This window comes from Melanaphis sacchari, unplaced genomic scaffold, assembly GCF_002803265.2.
Source record: "Melanaphis sacchari strain LSU unplaced genomic scaffold, SCAv2.0 Contig12_pilon_pilon, whole genome shotgun sequence".
Lineage (NCBI taxonomy): Eukaryota > Metazoa > Arthropoda > Insecta > Hemiptera > Aphididae > Melanaphis > Melanaphis sacchari.
The window spans coordinates 1,433,400-1,451,625 of NW_020270527.1; the positions used below are offsets into that span (position 1 = coordinate 1,433,400).

Genomic DNA, 18,226 nt, shown 5'->3' on the forward strand with positions numbered 1-18,226 from the left:
GAGATATTGAGTTAAACATAAAACAATTAATATTTTCAATATATAATAAATAAAAAAAAATATGATGTATTATATACTAATTGGGCTTAAATAATAATTTTAAATATATTTAATGATATAAAACTAACTATGCAGTTGATTTATTTTTATAAATATTGAAAAAATATACTTAATATAAAATAATCACTCATTTTACGTTATAAGTTTAAATATTCATAAAATATCATTAAAATGCACAGTGCACAAATATTTAAATAATTAAGATAACATTTAACTTCACTGTAGTATGACACCAATTTATATTTTACTTAGAATGTTCTAATAGTATACAAATACTATAGATTCCAAGCTCTGATATCTTTGATTATAAAAATAAACCATCCTGTTGTTTGTATAAAATCATATACGAGTATGACGATTGTCAATAGGCAAAAATGCTAAACAACAGATGTTCACTTTTCAAGAGAAATACTCAGAATTAAAATTGTCGTATATTCTTTTTACGTACGTATATTTTCAGCATATATATATATAAAAAAAATCCGAAGAAAAATAAGTACGTAATAATTTTATAATTGTATATTTTGTATTAAATTGAAAACAATTAATAAACAAGTCAATAATACCTATAGAAGTTGAACGTCATACGTTTGTCTGATAACTCTAAAACATTTCAGTGAATCGCTTATACTTTTACAAAATGACATTCAGCCGCTATTTTTAGCATAATATTTGCGAGTAAATTTCGCTTGTACCGAAAATTAAGAATATATTATTATGTAATGTTTAAACATTCAGATAGAAGCGTTAACACTATAGTGCATCCGAAAGCTTTAACTTTCGGTTATCCCGTTGTATACATCACGTGCCCTTTTCGTATTTTACCAGTGGATAATGTATCTGTCAGACAATTACGTATTCACGTACACTGGACCTTGACTCTGCATGACTTCTGTGTGTGAGTGTGCGGGTATTTTTATTTTACTGTACATCATAAGTACGCAGTTTAAACGTAAACAATTTTATATTATACATAATCTGAATCTTCAACATCGTATACGAATCGCAATGTTAATTTTATGATTGTGCCTTTTCAGATGCGCCGGGCTGCAGGACAGACCGGGTGATGGTGATCGGCGCGTCCCGGGGTGAGAGCATGAACGTGCCGTGCGAGGTGGACGCTGATCCGCCAGCCAAAGGGTTCCGGTGGAAGTTCAACAATTCGGGAGAGACGATCGACATCGGGCCGGAACGGTACATATCCAACGGCACGTCCAGCGTGCTCAGGTACACACCAGTCGCCGACCTTGACTATGGCACGCTGTCGTGTTGGGCTACGAACGGGGTCGGCCACCAGTCAGTACCGTGCCTATTTCAAATGGTTGCCGCCGGTAAGCACTTTAATTCATTTTTTACGTCTAGTAACATTATATTATATACTCGTATATATATACATATGGATAAATATTATGGGAGTAAATACTAAAATGCCTCGCACTTTCTGGTTTTTGTTTTTTTTTTTTTTTTTTGTTAGTAGAAATAAGACAACAATTGCTTACGGAATAACTAAGATACCAATAAGGATATTTTTTTTTCTCAAATGTTGATAGTTTATTAAGTTGAAGTTTTACAAATCCATAAAATATTGATTTTGAGTTCTTGAATTCTTAGTTTCATAATAGCAATACAATTATAAGTATTATATCATAATATGTAATTTTTTTTTTTAATGTGGCCCTTGATGAACAATTGAAAAAAAAAATGTCCCGTGTGGTTAAAAAGGTTGCCGACCCCTGTACTAAACCAATTTATCTTAAGGATTTATATACAATTTATACAATATAATGGGTGTGTATATGTATATAAAATAATGTGTAACACGATTTCGTTGTAAATAATTGTGGCTTTATTTTTTTAAATACAAACAATATTAACCATGCATAGTAATGACTAATAATAGCAACAATATTGACTATTGGTTTTTTGTTATTTCTTATAGTTTAAATTATTTTATGTATTTTTGTACTTGGTTGTCAATAATCTCGAACTTATCAATACATCATGTATTTCGAATATTTAAATACTTGATTTGACGTAAATTTTTCATTTAAGAATGTTGATATATTTTAAAAAATATATAAGTTATACCAATTAAAAATAAAATGTAAATGCTAATTAACCATTTAATGAATTGTTTTTTTTTTCGTTCTTTTAAACTTTTTCCCTTGTATTATTCAATAATAATTATTTTAAAATTAAATAGACAATATTAACATATTTCTTAAATGATTTACGCAACGACGAATACATACAGTTTAACCTTTATAAATAAATTATATAGGACCATAAAAGTGCATATTTTCTTTTATAAGATCGCGATATAATTATCATAATCTCGTAATTCATTTTGCGTTTTCTTCACCATTTAGGTAAACATTATAAATGTTAAAAACAAATTAAACATTTTCATTTATATTATATTATTTTAATATTTCACCATGGTTATTTGTACTGTAGAAATAAAGAAAAAGAAAAAAGTGGGTATAGGTACCATTTTGCTAAATGTAGTGGGCATCGAGTGGATTATTGTAATAAATACGTTAAATTTGAATTCAATGATAGGCACACCGTTTTAAACGAAGAAAAATTTTGAGTGGAGACGTTCTATCGATCTATTATAATTTATATTACTATAACTAACTATATTCCAAAAAATCTTGGTTTTTTTACATTTCTTGAATTATGTATTAATATAAAATTATAATAATAGGTTATTTTAATACTATACCTTATGCCTTATACTATACTGCATATAACCTATATCCTGTATAATTATTAATAATTTTTAAATCAATATTACGTAATCGTAAAACGTTTTTTATTCAACGTAAAATTTTTCATCGACACTAATTAATATAAAACTAAATAAAATCAACTATTTTTCATGCTAATAAATAATTTAGAAAGAGACATAATATTACGATAATGTTATTATGTAAAGCAAATGATTATTAAAAACATTTTTTAACTATGAAATAAAACTGGTTTTGAGTAAAATTGCTTGTTTTTCCTTAATTTGTATTTGTTTTTTTTCCAAATATTTTAAAAATACTATAACTTATTGACTACTTATCGTGTTTACATAGTTGACATAGGTAAATAGAAACAAAAATATCAAAATATACATATAAAACTAAATGTTTATAATTTTTAAATATGCATACAAGCACATAACATTTAAAAAAATGTTATTTTACGTAAGAAGTGTCTTGTTAAAAAATAGTTTCATTATTATTTGAATTAAGAAGATATGAGGTAAATTGACGTTATTTTGATTTTGGAATATTAATCTATCTACATTAATAATTTATCATAAATATTTTTTGTAAGACCATCATAAATTATAAAAGCTCTTTACTTTTTTTTAGTTAAATTCAAAAAAATTTGTTGTATTTAATTTCAATTTTTTTTTTTTTTATAAATACATCTTTTTTTTAGATATACGTAATAAGTTCTATTTACAGTGAACATTTAACATATTACACGTGGAATTAAGCAATTATTTCAATTAGAACATTTAGGCAAATACGTGTTTCATATTTAATAGATAAGTACTTATAGACAACAAATGCAATTAATGATTATATAGTGATACATATTTTTTTATTTATTAAATCAGTAGGTACTGAAAATCATTTAAAAATTTGTTTTTATTATTATTATTATTATTTACGTTGGTTCTACCGTTCGAGTTTTCTTTATGGAAAAAAAAATATATATATAAAAATATTAATAATAAAAGTTTGTAGTGTACGAAACAGAATACAAATCGATTAAAAACACTGACAACATAATTTAATGCGTTTTTGTACTCAATATATTAAAATAACATTTTGATGCCGTAATATTTATTACGGTTTCGTTGATAGTTTTTTTCTGAAAAAAAGGAGAAAAATAGTGTTCGCCTATAACGGCTAAAACCGTGTAAATCATATTTTATTATTGTTGTATTATGTTCAAATCGATAGAGTTTTACAAGTGATGCCTTGATGTTATAATTATTAAAAATATTTCATTACCAATACCAAGTGGCATGCAATGTTCGTGGTTATTATTTACCGTGATGAAACCTCAATAACTATTTATTGAATAATAATAAGGTGTGTGTGGTCTACTGTAATTGTTTCATAAAACATGGCATCTATTCAAAGCTTTTTTGGAAAATACATTTATACATTTATAATTTATATACATTTATACATTTATATATTACACATATCTTTAAGATAAACAAACATACAGTTTTATAAAAAAAAAAAAAAAAAAACAATAATATTGTAAACATAACAGACAAATTCAACTTTTATTTTTTCTAAGTATTGAACGTAGACACATCATAAACATTAGTTATGTTTTAGTTGTTTTAACAATAATTGAAAATAATCTAATAATCTGAATAACAAATTCTATAAGTTTTATAATTCTGCGTGATTAATTACGTTACAGATGGCAATACAACTTAGTAATAAAAAAAAAAAAAAATTAGAATATTTAATGTACATATAACATAAAATAACGTTAAATAGAAAACTAAATATTAAAATAACGTTTAAAAACATAATAACGTTAAAAGGCAGTAATACAATAACGTTTGGACGTAAAATAATGTTAAATGTTATAATGACATAACGTTAAATTCCCGAACACGTAAAAATAATAAATTTTTTTTTTAATCAAAGTCCCGATATCTGTACAGGCTATTCGCTGCGTTTATATAAGCATAGGTATTATTTACAACTTAAGTTAAATATTATATTGCAACTTTATCCCGCAACGTTTTATTTCCAAAGTTCACGGTTTTAGATGACTTAGATGACTTGGTGACTTACAAACGCGTACCTATCGTCGTTACTGGCATAGCGTCGTGTCGGCGAGTTACTTACTATCATATACCTTCTATAATAATATTATGAAATGTATCATCTGGTGCAGGTAAACCGCAATCGGTGCATAACTGCACTATCCAAAACAACACGGACGGCGCGGTGGAAATACAATGTGAACCTGGCTATGATGGTGGCCTGCAGCAGGTGTTCGTGCTGGAGGTGTTCGCCGAGAACCTGGACAGCCAAACGGATGGCAAGGAATTGTTCCGGAACATGACGGACCGGATGTCGCCACGATTTTCGCTGGGCAAAGTTGCGCTGGGCGTGCTGTATACGGCGCAGATGTACGCTGTGAACGCCAAGGGAAAGTCCACTGCCGTTATTTTGCCCAAATTTTCGTTTCCCAGCTCCGAAAATCAAATGGGTGAGTACTGTCATCCTACGGTTTTTCATAAACTAGTCCGGGGGTTTTCGGCTTTTTTGAGCAGTGGACATTCGATCTTACAAACGATTTTTGATTTATTATTACTATTATTATTATTACTTTTTTTTTTATTGATAATAACACCTCAAAAACTGGGTCCTTACCAATAGATGCTTAGATCTATTTATTTTACCAAAAAAGTACAAATTAATTTCCCTAATAAAAATTATCGTTTGTTTAATCATATTTTCGTCAGATACCATGTTTTAGTATTATGATGCAGATAAATCGATACATTTTTTAAATTATAGATTTAGGTTTTATTCACATGTAAATATATCGTTTATTTTTAGATAAGATATTAAACATAGTTTTTTTCTTCGCTAATTTGTCTATTTTTGGTCGTATTTGAGATGTTTTAAAAAAAAGTTATCTCACTATTTTTGAATCAGATAATGTTTTATATACATTCTAATATTTAAACAGGTATAAATAATTGCCTTTGTTAAACAAGAGCACCTTAAAAAATACGTGTTATTTCTAAAATGTGTTCATTGTACTCAGATTAAAACTTCTTGTAACCCGGGTTGAAGAAGACCACTAGTATATACACATCCATTATTCGGTGCGAGGTGGTCAATCGTTAAGTGTATGGAGGGGGAGATTTTAGACATTTAAAATTATTAAATTCTTTCCCCAAATGTTACTTTAATTGGTGGAATTTTTTTTTTCTATAGTTTATGACATACAGTACAGGGACGGCTTTTATTATTCTTAGAACTATTCAAACAAACAAATTTTGTGTGATATAAATTTATAGATTTACCAATTAACATACTTAATACATTTTCAAAAATATATTACATACAAATGAAGTTTTATTAAAATTTATAATCCACTACGGTAGAGTATAATAGTAAACATTTTACATAATTCATCTAAAAAATATGTTTTTATTATTCTTATTAAAAACTTAACATTTAAATTAGTTTAAAATTATATTAATTATAATAATATATTCAAGTATACCTACTTAATGATTGCTTAATTACTTAATCTAATATTAATTTTCGCTTTTGTCATTTTAACCGATATTGTTAAAATAGTATTATACTTAGATATGGCGTAAACCGTATATTTCTCAAATAGTTATAATTATTTCTTCACAAATCATACCATTTTAAATGTTGTAACCTTTATATTTTTTACTGTTTGCGAAATAAAAAACCTATTATTCTTGGACAAAAAGTAGAACAATGACTCTTCATTCGTCAACGATATTAGTAAGTTCATTGAGATTCAATGCAGTACAATAATTGATGACTTCATTTTTTGATATTTTCTAGTTGTTGTTGTTTCAAACTAACAATACAATAATTTATTAATTCACCTTAAATTTATCCAAATAATTTCGTATATTATTCATTTATAAATCCATATTATTACTATGAGATAGCAATTTTGTTATTTTTTTTTTTTTTATATTAAGTTAACAGTCCACGTCTGCTGTGGTCATTGGATGTAAAGACGTATTACATAATATTTTTAAGGTAGCATATAAATTAAATGAGATAAAACAAAATAAAATAGGTAGATAAATATAGATAAATTAATATAAAACATAGATTTAATGTGGTAGTGTAATGGTTAGTAGATGCTCGTTACATTATATTTATGAGATGTGTTAGCGATAGAAATTTGCTGAGTTAGTTAATATTTGCAAGATTGAGGCTTAATATTTCCGATACCTAGGTAATCGGATATTTGAAGTTTCATATTGTATACTCTATATTCGGTAAGAATATTATGTTAGACAGTGAGGGGACTCTTTTGAGTATCAATGCAGATAGGGAGTAGGAGTATCTTTCTTCATTAAATATGAACGCGTATGGTGTATGTGTGTATTTAGTTAGTGGATATTTTATAACATTTATTACAACGTAATAAAGTTATAAATTAAAATTATAAAATTATATCACAATTACGTACACCATACACAGTTTTAGAAAAATAAATCTTAAATTACTAACAAGCTAGATAATTGTATATGGAATATTTTGTTTAAACTTATTTTTTGTTTCTAAATGTTTTTATTAGTCAGAAAAAAATATTCAATACCGTTAATTATTATTGATACCCACTAAATTTTTTCGATATCTCATACAAACTATTACAAAATATATGATGAATACATCACATTTTTTTTTTTTTTAAATATAGCAATGTTCTTATTCCAACTTACAATAGATTAATGGTAGCTTTTTGCTGATAAAATAAAAATGAAATGGTTCAAACGTATACTTTTCTAAATTTTAATGGTATCATTGATTTCTGTATCTTTTCTAATGCTGTATTAATGTTTGAATGACAGACGCTTGGATAAAGTGACACCTAAATCCTCAACTAGATTTATCCTTGAAAGTAGTATACCAACAATAATGTAATTTAAAACAATTGATTTTCATCAACTATTACGTGAAAAAGACATTTGAAAACACTTTGATTTATTTAAATCTAAAATACTTCTGTAACATAACTTTACAAAGCAATAAAGAGAAATAGAGAATGACAATGCATAACATAGTATGTATATTTAATTATTATTATTATTAATATATTATTAATATTATTATTATATAGGTAGTAATAAATCAATGAGAACTTTTTAAATTTTCAATGAATAAAATTGAAAAAAATACTTTAAGACTTATTATAAAATATTAGTTCATTCAGCCGACGTTAAGTTAGGTTGTAATGATGTAAGTACGATTATTATTATATTATATTCTGCTGACTTTTTTTGTAATAATATTATTCTATGTAGATAGAATTCAGTTTTAATAGTAATACGTCGTGTTTAGCCGACTTAGCTGATGTAGCTTACGAATTCGAGAATTGTACGCAGTTTTTCAGTCGATGTCCGCCTCTGCCGTCTCGGGTGGTTTTGGATTTGATGTATCGACAAGCGTTTCTCAATAATATGCAGTACATAATACAATTGTAAACCAAAATCAATACCAAATTGTTGGAAAAAAAAGAACGACCTCACCTGGTTTAAACTCGTAGTTAGAGTTCTTGTTTTTGTTGTTTAATTTTCACATTTAACGACACAATTAACCTAATTTTTTATGGCTCTATATACTTCGTTGTCGTCGGACCAAGGGCGCAAGTGCTGGAATACGAAAGGTTTTTATTATTACTATTATTATTTTCTTACGATTTTTGTTCATGTAGAGTCGAGTTTAAGGCCAAACCCGATTCCGATAAAATTAATGGTGTTATTTCGCGTACCAGGGATAATAATTATATACATTTTTGCAAAACATTGTAGTACAATAATGGTTGTGTGTTTTACAAAAGTTCATCAATTTTGAAAAATGTCTCAATACTATTAATCTCATTTAATTAATTATATTGATCACAATATATACTGTTTAGTTGTTTTCCAATTGTATATAAATCTTAGAATATATTATTATTTCGTAATGATTCTATGGATTATTATTATTTATTTATTTATTTTTTTTTTTGATTATTTATAGGTACTCGACGCTATCTCTGTGTGATGCTAACCATTATTTAATACTCTTAATAGTATTAAAATGATCGTTTTAACAATCACTCGCTATTATTATTATTTAATATTAATTTTTATCCCTGTAATCTTTATTTTGTATTCTATACCTATTTAAAAGTCTTTATACCGGTTTTTCTAATTATAAAGCTTTGCCAAAACTGCGATTGAATTTTTTTTTTATTTTTTTTTTTATTTTTCATTTATTTTTTTTTTTTTTTTTTAATGAAACAGTAGTGCTAAATATTCCACCGTATATGTATATTATATTTTTTAAATATTATTTCAATTTAGCCATCGATAGACGAATCCATAATATAAACGGTTTTATCGTGCATCACATAACCTTATGGGAACGCTTACTCGTTAAATAATTCAAGTCCGCTGCAAAGGTCAGCATAATGGAAAAAAAAATCGTTGGCTTAACTTTAATAACGGTTAAGCTTACCTACCTATTCACACAATATTTTATTATATTTATAATGTCGGACAAAATGACTCTGAAAAGGAGTTGTGGGAACCGAAACTCTATACGAGTGTGTGTATCTGTGTGTATATGCGAACGCGGGCACGTCTCCGAGAAAAGGATTAATTGAAACTTTCAAGATACTGGACAGGCACAAAGGAATCATATTACTAGGTAGTGATAGTAGTAGTATGATACTTTCGTCGACTCCTCAGAAGCTATATTTACCTCGTTGGTCTTTTCTATAGGAGATGTGGCGTGTATATTATATATATATATATTATATATATAGTATATGTATAGAAGGATGGTGATGATGGTAACGCCAAGAAGACGCTATATTATTATTATTATATGGGTACGCAAACTCAGTGAGAGAGGAAACAAAATGAATAACTGAAAAGAAGTCTGCAATGAATCGGGATGGGTCTTATAAAATACATTAAAATATACGTATATTTATTTATATATATATATATATATAAAGTACACTGATATTTAGCGCCAGAACTTTTCAAAACCAATGAGTTCATTAAAATTTAAAAAATACGGTGATGATCCATGCATAACTTTTCACGAGTTTTAATCTAAAATGAAAATATTTATGTAATGAATATTATCATATCATTATTTTTAATATTCAAGTTATGATGAACTTTAAAAAAAAAATAAATAAGGCGAGTGTTACAAAATTTAAATATATTTATTTTGTTATTAGTTTTTGAATCTTATGAGTAGACTCGTTACAACACATGTTTTAAACCAGTTATAATACAAGCTGTAGCTTTACAGTTATTCAATTTTTTCTATACGACGACGACGTTTAAATATCATTCTATTGTAGTTTAAAATTCAATCTTATACCACAATGTACCTACGGGAGGATACTATTGTTACGCTCAGGCTATATTTTTTCCTAAAAAAAAAAAAAAAATAAACGCATTACCTACGGTTTTTCTGAGGATTCACGTGAATATTTTAAGTTACCGTACATAAATGCTATTATAATATGCGAATATTGTATAATATGATATGCACCCTATATTAAACTGTCCACGGGTCGTACGGCACTCTACCGTTTAATTATTAACAACCATTGCTGTATCCTTTTTAATAAAGTCGCAATAATGTTTTCCTCCCTGACTATTTTTTGCAGATTTTCACAAGCCCAAAAGTGTTTGTGAAATTCCACGGATATCGTTGAGTGTACACGTTCGTCCCGCGGCGACTTGCGAAGAACGTTTAATAAAATATTTATAACAAGCGCGCGCGGTGCATATTAAACGAAAAACGACACACAGTTCTCTTTTGACGATGGTTCGTACGAAGGAACTTTTGGCAAGCTTATTATTCATAATTAAATTCAATCTTGTTGAGTTTTCTGGCGGATCGTCATCGTTGTAATATTCGACTTACCTGTGCCACAGCAGTGCTACATCTACATACGGCCTCCACACCCACATTGTAACACTCCGCTGAGTCCGTCTTAGCCCACATCTTTAATTGCAAACTAATGTCACAAATATAATGGCGATGGGGCACGTATAACTTGTCAAGTGCACGAGATCTTCACAAAGTGAACTTTAATTAGCTATAAAGTATGATTGGTTAAAACATTATACAGCGACGCAAAATCCCTCATCGAAAATCTTCAGATATATATATATATATATATATATATTATATAGAAATATGCGAACATTGCGCACGTACGCTACACATCGTGACATACTAAAAATAATGACAAGTATTATACTACGGCTTAGGTATATGATATAACGGTAGCGCGTGTTGTTGGTCCAATGTTAAAATATATTATTTTCATCTTGATCGCTTTTAATGAATATCGTAGCGTTGTTTAATCATGCGTATGACCATTTAAAACTAAAAGCGAAATAAAATTATACTAATATGAGATAATATATTTTATAAAATAGTTTTAATTCAATTTCAATAGCCGCTGTTAAATGATATTATACATCATATCTTTATAAAAATAACGAGTGAAGTCTGAATTCTAGATGATTATATAACTGTATGACATACTGTTGTTTTTTTTTGTCATTTGAATAATATTACAAAGCACACTCATAAATACCACAGAATATTGTTGACAATGTTTAGCATTTCATATAACATGTCTTTATTATAATAAGATATAATAAGAACAATAGAGAAAAAATATTGATTTCTAACGCCATCTAACGAGATGATGTTTTAATACAAAATATTGTGTAATACATAAAGCGGTAACTACTTTTTTTAAAACTTTTAAATGGTATTCAGCAATATTATTTTACATTATTTTTCAAGTTGAAACAAAAATATGTTTTCTACGATAAGAATACAAACATGTATAAATTGTATGGCATTATGTTTAGAAAATTAGAATACACAACGTTATGAAAAAAATAAATTATGGTTAAGAACATTATTTATAAAAATATAGAGGCCATATTTCGTCCAAAATTTTCAACAAAGCTAAAAAAACCTTTCACTGATAAAAAGCATCATTATATATATTATGCCATACGTATTCTCTAAAATGTACGATGTATACAACCAAATTTTAACACTGAATTAATAAAAAAAAACTTAATATGTAAATTTGGGAAGATGATTTACTTTTTTAAATTTCATTCATTGTAAAAATAACTAATTTATATAACTGATATAGAGAAATCACATTTGGATACTACTGTAAGTGTATATTTTAGTTATAATATAAAATGTAATAAATATTTTAATTATCAAAAATGTTACAACTTACAATACTACTTCTCGTAGATAAAATTCTAATTTATATTTAATTTTATAAATAGGTTAATATTATAATAGTACACTATTATTGCTTTCAAAAGTTTCTTTTGTACGTCAAATAGTACAATAGTTTAATGGTAAAATTATCGTTGTTAAACGATAACGAAATATAGTGTATTGATTTAACTTCACGTGATTTTGAATATATTTAAAATGTGTAAATTTGTTTTTAAATTCGTTAAATAATCATTTAATCTTAATTTTTTGTAATTTTTCTTTTATAGTCCAAAGTATCTAGTTAATACGTACAATCTTTACATAAACATCATTATTGTTGCATTCTATATTTGAAAGCTTTAAATATTTAAAATATACAATTCATATCCTTGTATTGAACACAAATTTTAACAATAAATTTAAATTCAAAATATGTACCATGAACAGACTATTAATTATAGATTTCGTGGACATTATTGTTATACCCAATGGATTGAGCTTGTGCATAAAAATAGAATATTCAATGATTGAACCAATTATAATACTATTATAATAGTAGTTGTTGTACAATATATTTATGTATAAACAATTGAACGATTCAATATGCTAGTATTAGTTCGAGTTTTCAAGCGGATTATTAGTTTTGAAATGTTAGTTTAAAGTACTTAATAATAATAAATAATAATAATAGTAACAATCATTTCGTCGTTCACAAAATGGTAAAATAGTAAACGCGCGCGTTGTTTTTGTTACAATCATCGGGTTTAATGTTGTTAATCGCAATTTGTATTTTATCCATGCGTTGAATCACACGCTTAAACTAATGTGTTTTACAAGTTTTTATTTGATTTTTATAGGATTTGGCGTTGAAGTGTTAAAAGTGTCACCAATGGTAATAACGATAGTGAGCGTTTGCCTGTTGCTCATCGTGCTGGCAATCATCGTTCTTGTTAAATTGAAGACGGCGAACAGCAGAAAACGCAACTCACGGCAACCAGCCGGTGGAGACAAACAAGTGATTGTCCACCAAAGGAGTAACGGACAAGTAGCCTCGTCCATTCTAGAAACGGATACCGATCCTGACCTGATTCAAGTGAAATACGGTAATTAATATATTAATTTTTCGTTTTTTAACGAGTAAATTACATAAAGTCGATATTTTACTTGAATAATTGGCATAATATTGGCCATGCGAATGTTTAATTACTTAAAACCATGTTTTTGTTGAATCCACATTTATTGATGGTAATATTCTGGTATGCACCTATAAGTAGGTATTATAATAGGTATAACTACATAAGTACATATTATAACTTTATTATTAAATACGATACATTAAATGTGTACATTTTCAAAATTTATGTGACGTTAGAACTTATTTGAAAATGAATCAATTAATATATACTTATTATGCATTGACTTCGTGACATGTAAAAAGTAGTTTAGGTTAATGATATTATTTTAAAATAATAATTTTTATGTATAATATATATTGCTTCCGAAAACTTAATTTTATAAAGTACGTCGTACCGTATTAATGTAGACAAGATAAGTCTGAAGTACATGCATGTCGTTCGGTACTTTCGAGGTTAGACGATTTTGTTTTCTACGGTCGGATTGAAAACAATCACCGAATAATAGAGTAGTTTATCAGTATGCTACATACATAAATAACTCTTAATTCTAGGGAAACTTCTGGAAAACATAATCTTATCTACGAAAGTATTATATATATATCATAATAACGACGGTGGCGTGGTAGCCGAAACATAAATAATAAAAAAGAAAGGTGTCCGATAAGAGTATGTTTTTCTAACCAATATGTATTATAAGGTTTATATATACACTATAGGCAGTTATAGTTCTAATAAATTGATTCGGTCATTCATCTTGCGCCGAGTAAAATATTACTCGAAAATTAAATCAAATCTGTTTTTATATATATATATATATATATATATATATAAGCAGATACACATGTATTAAATAAATAATAAATATTAATATGAGTTAGGTAGAGACTATATATTATTGTAAGGCATGTTTCATCAAATAATACGTAGATATACCTTAATACTTGTTCTCAATGATAATATTATAATTTTATGGCATTCATAATCGTTATGTGAACAGAATGAGTTCCGTATGACGTATACCGACACGCCGAGCATCATTATTTTTATGTTTTTTTTTTTTTTACTACCATATTACCGTATTTATTATTTATAAACGGTTAAATTTCGAAACGCGTACTCCCAAATATCGCGTAAGCTCATGTTTTGAATAAATTTGCATACGGAAATTCGATGAATTATAATATAAACTGTATAATTAAAAATGCGTAGTTTTAATTTAATAAAATCACGCCAGTGGTGTATGGGAGCGGATCGCTCGGCACTGTGTATGTCTTTTGAATATTATGACGTGTATAATACGTATATTGTATACCTGTATTAAATGGATACGCATGACACGTGTCGCTGATAATATTATATATTACAATTAACGTTTTGTTTTCTGACATTATTTCCGACACGGTGTTCCTTCCAAAGGAAACTTAACTACGTCATCGTCGAATACAATTTTGTAATATATCATGAATATATATCAAGGCAGACGAAACGTGGTTGATATTTGACGATCATTCAATCTTTGTCACAATAATAGTATTATGTTTTACTTAAACCACGTTTATGTATACTATATATAGTTATAACATGATTAACGTGTTGGTTAATCCAGATATAATATAATATGAAGAAAATACACTAAAATAAAAACAGTTTTCATCTTGTTTAAACTACGTTTGTTCAAACTGAAATCACCAATATTTTAATTTTTAAATGAAAATACATTTAAAAATCACTAATATGTATACTTTTTTTTATTTTATTTTAAGACGTACAGCCTGTAAGTTAATTATTAAAATAAGTATGCATTCAGAAATATATAATATAACTTTCCATAGGTAGGTACATGATAAAAGCAACCACCCAATGACGACACTTTATTACCAATAATTAAAAAAGTTTTAGTAGGTAGATAATATTGTTATTATATTATTACGAGTAGTTGGCTAAAGGCGCTTCTCAAAATCATCGGATGCTTAGATTTCTGTTATTTAAACATTAAATGTTGATTTATAAAACAAACTAACTATTCGTTAAGTGTTTGATATTTTTTATTGTTGATGTGATTATAACATCCAATAAATGGTGAATACGGACCCATAACTGATGTGTAGAGAATCACTAATGTAGATTGTACAGCATTCTAAACAAATAAATATGTAAATATATAACCCAAGCCTTAGTAAAAATATTCAATGTATTTATTAAATAAAATATAATATGTGACTGCTATTTTTTATCGCAGCCGTAGTTTATTTATTTTATTTTTTTTTTGTATGTGTCACTACAATTATTATTGCGTGACACATTCCACATCATAAACACGCTCACATGTATAATAGATAAGTATAATATACAAGACTGGATTCACATATTTGCGTGCATTTTTCCAGCTTTTAAAATACAAACGTTCATATCGTGTATAAAGAATAGGTACGTGAGTATTTTGTTTCAAAATTAAATAAAGCAAACAATTATGATAGTATAGTATTCTGTAATAAAAAATAAAATAAAAATTATAGTTATAATTCGATTGCTGATTGTAAAATGTAAAACAAATTAAAGTAATAACTAATAATTTGATTACTGAATTTAAAATATAAATCATTATTCATCTTCATACCCTATACTAATACAAATAAATATATATTATATCATTATCCTAAATAAATAATTTTAATTCATTTCAGTTATTTAAAACAGTATAAAATATATATTAATTATGCAAAAATATCTACCAGCGTAGATAAATAGTATTATAAATAGTTTCTTTTGTCGCTTATAAATATTTTGTTAGTCATTTAATTAATTAGATAATAAATTAAACCAAATATTCTGGATAATTAAATAATTACTCATTACTCGTATGTGTGTACATATTGACTATGTACATTTTTATAAACGACATAAAATCGTAGTTGAATGGACATCATTTAGGCAGGTAATTTTAAATTTAATTACTATGTTTGTTTTATTTGGTTTTGGCTAGTATACTTACTACATATTTAGCGACCCAACATTGTTACGCATCGATATCTACTCAACTCAAATTATTTGATGGGCCCTTTATTGCTCCCGTCCGATTCACTGCGGCTATAAAAATACTATATTTTATTGGATAATACGAAATTCTATTAAATTGAACAAATTTAATACCGTAACGAGTATTAAACTTCAAATACCTAAATGTGTCGCGGCAATGATAAATTAATCTTAACTCATTATGAGGCAACTATGATAATATTATGTACGTATGTGTGATCTCCTCATACCGTACCATAAACACGATTTAGACTTCGTGCTCGTCACGCGTCACAAACGAGCAAATAAATAAACACTAATCCAATAGGCAATAACAATAATAATAATAATAATAACGATAACTATGTGTGTTATGGGCAGATCCATCGGACGCGCCAAAACTGCGCAACGGTGGCGTACAGTTCTTGGACGACGCGCACGATCCGTCGGTGGCTGGATGGATAGCCGCTAATGCAGCGGTCGCGCAGACGACGTCACAGTTGCCGTTGTCTTCGCCGTCGTCGTCATCGACGGGCACGCTGCGGAGGGGCGCTGGGACGGCGAACAACGACCGTCAACCGCCGCCGCCGCCGGTCGACGCCGTACGCCGTTGGAACGACGTCACGCCAAAACCGTTTAGCTACACGCACCACCATCAGCATCAACAGTCGCCGCAGCCGTCGCACCACGTCCGCGTCCGACTGGACCCGAACGAACTCGACGGGGCGGACATCAAGGAGAAGCTGATGATGTCCAGCGGTCACATACCCGAGAGTTGCGTGTGAACCGACGTCGTGCCCGGCGCATTGTACATACTATTATAATGTTATATTGTCGTATAATGTATAAGTAAAAGTGAAAAAAAAACAGTATACCGTATATTATGATATTGCGATACAACTGTAAATCGCATTTAAGTAGTAAGAACTGTGAAAAAAATATTAATGATTTTTAGACCAGCGTGGGCCCATGTAAATTTCACGACTCCCCGGACTTTTACCCTCTATGTGTATAATAATATTAATATTAATAATAATATATAAAAACTTTTCAAGTCGCGTACTTAACCGATTTATCGCTTCCAATCCTACGATAACGATAATAATAATGTTGTGTAGGTATATCTTTTTAAAAATAATCATATGAAAAATAAAAATAAATAAAATAACAATAATAGGTATAATAGCTGTATTGATCTAGTGTAATATAATATTATGTATAGGTAGTCGTTCGGAGTACCTTAGTCGAGTTTGTGTATTATCATAAAATACAATATAATATAATATATATGTATATTAAGATTAAACATGGGTCGTTGACGATCATTGACCCGCGCTAATAAGTTGTAATAATAAAAATATATAAGAGAATTGATAATAGATAGATTCGTTTCCCGCATGTAGTTCGAGCGTCCCGTACTCATTTAAATAATATTTTGTACTTATGTCCTCCGTAGTCGTTTTTGCTGATTATAATAATAATATAATATAGCCAAACATATATAATTAAGTCGAATTCTACATATAATTTATACTGTTTTACTAAAAAAAAACTTTGATTTAGTGTAATTTTGTTATGTATTAATATAACCGATTGTATATATTTAAACGTTACCTTTTATCCTATTGTGTTATGATAAGTATTTGCATAGTATTATTATGTAATAACTATAATTTAATGATCGTTGTTGTTTTGTTTTTTAAAAATAAAACTTTGTCATTTGTTAAATACTTTTCTCAGGTTGTGTTTCATTTTGATGAAGTAAAATAAATTACTCAGTAACAGGTACTCATAGTAGGTATACTATATACATGCAATTCCACCGTTTGAGGTTTTTACCTTATATTTTTTAAAATAAATATGCGCAATATACATTAATACTAATATATGATTCCCGTATTTTTAACTTATTTATTTTGTTTCTAAGCACAATATTGTCAGACAGAAAACTGTCCATGTGTAGCATAA

The 18,226-nt window shown here is 27.8% G+C and overlaps 1 protein-coding gene across 4 annotated transcripts in view; it reads left to right on the forward strand.

The window, feature by feature from the left end:
* LOC112591189 (protein turtle homolog B-like) overlaps nt 1–17,786 on the forward strand; it is a 318,331-nt gene extending 300,545 nt beyond the window's left edge. For all 4 annotated transcript variants that reach the window (XM_025334915.1, XM_025334918.1, XM_025334916.1 and 1 more), the window contains exons 10-13: nt 1,098–1,391; nt 4,993–5,310; nt 12,965–13,210; nt 16,640–17,786. In XM_025334915.1, coding sequence (XP_025190700.1) covers nt 1,098–1,391; nt 4,993–5,310; nt 12,965–13,210; nt 16,640–17,043 — 1,262 coding nt within the window. In that variant the 3' untranslated portion in view covers nt 17,044–17,786. The remainder of the gene's footprint in view (nt 1–1,097; nt 1,392–4,992; nt 5,311–12,964; nt 13,211–16,639) is intronic.
* Nucleotides 17,787–18,226: the final 440 nt, after the last annotated feature.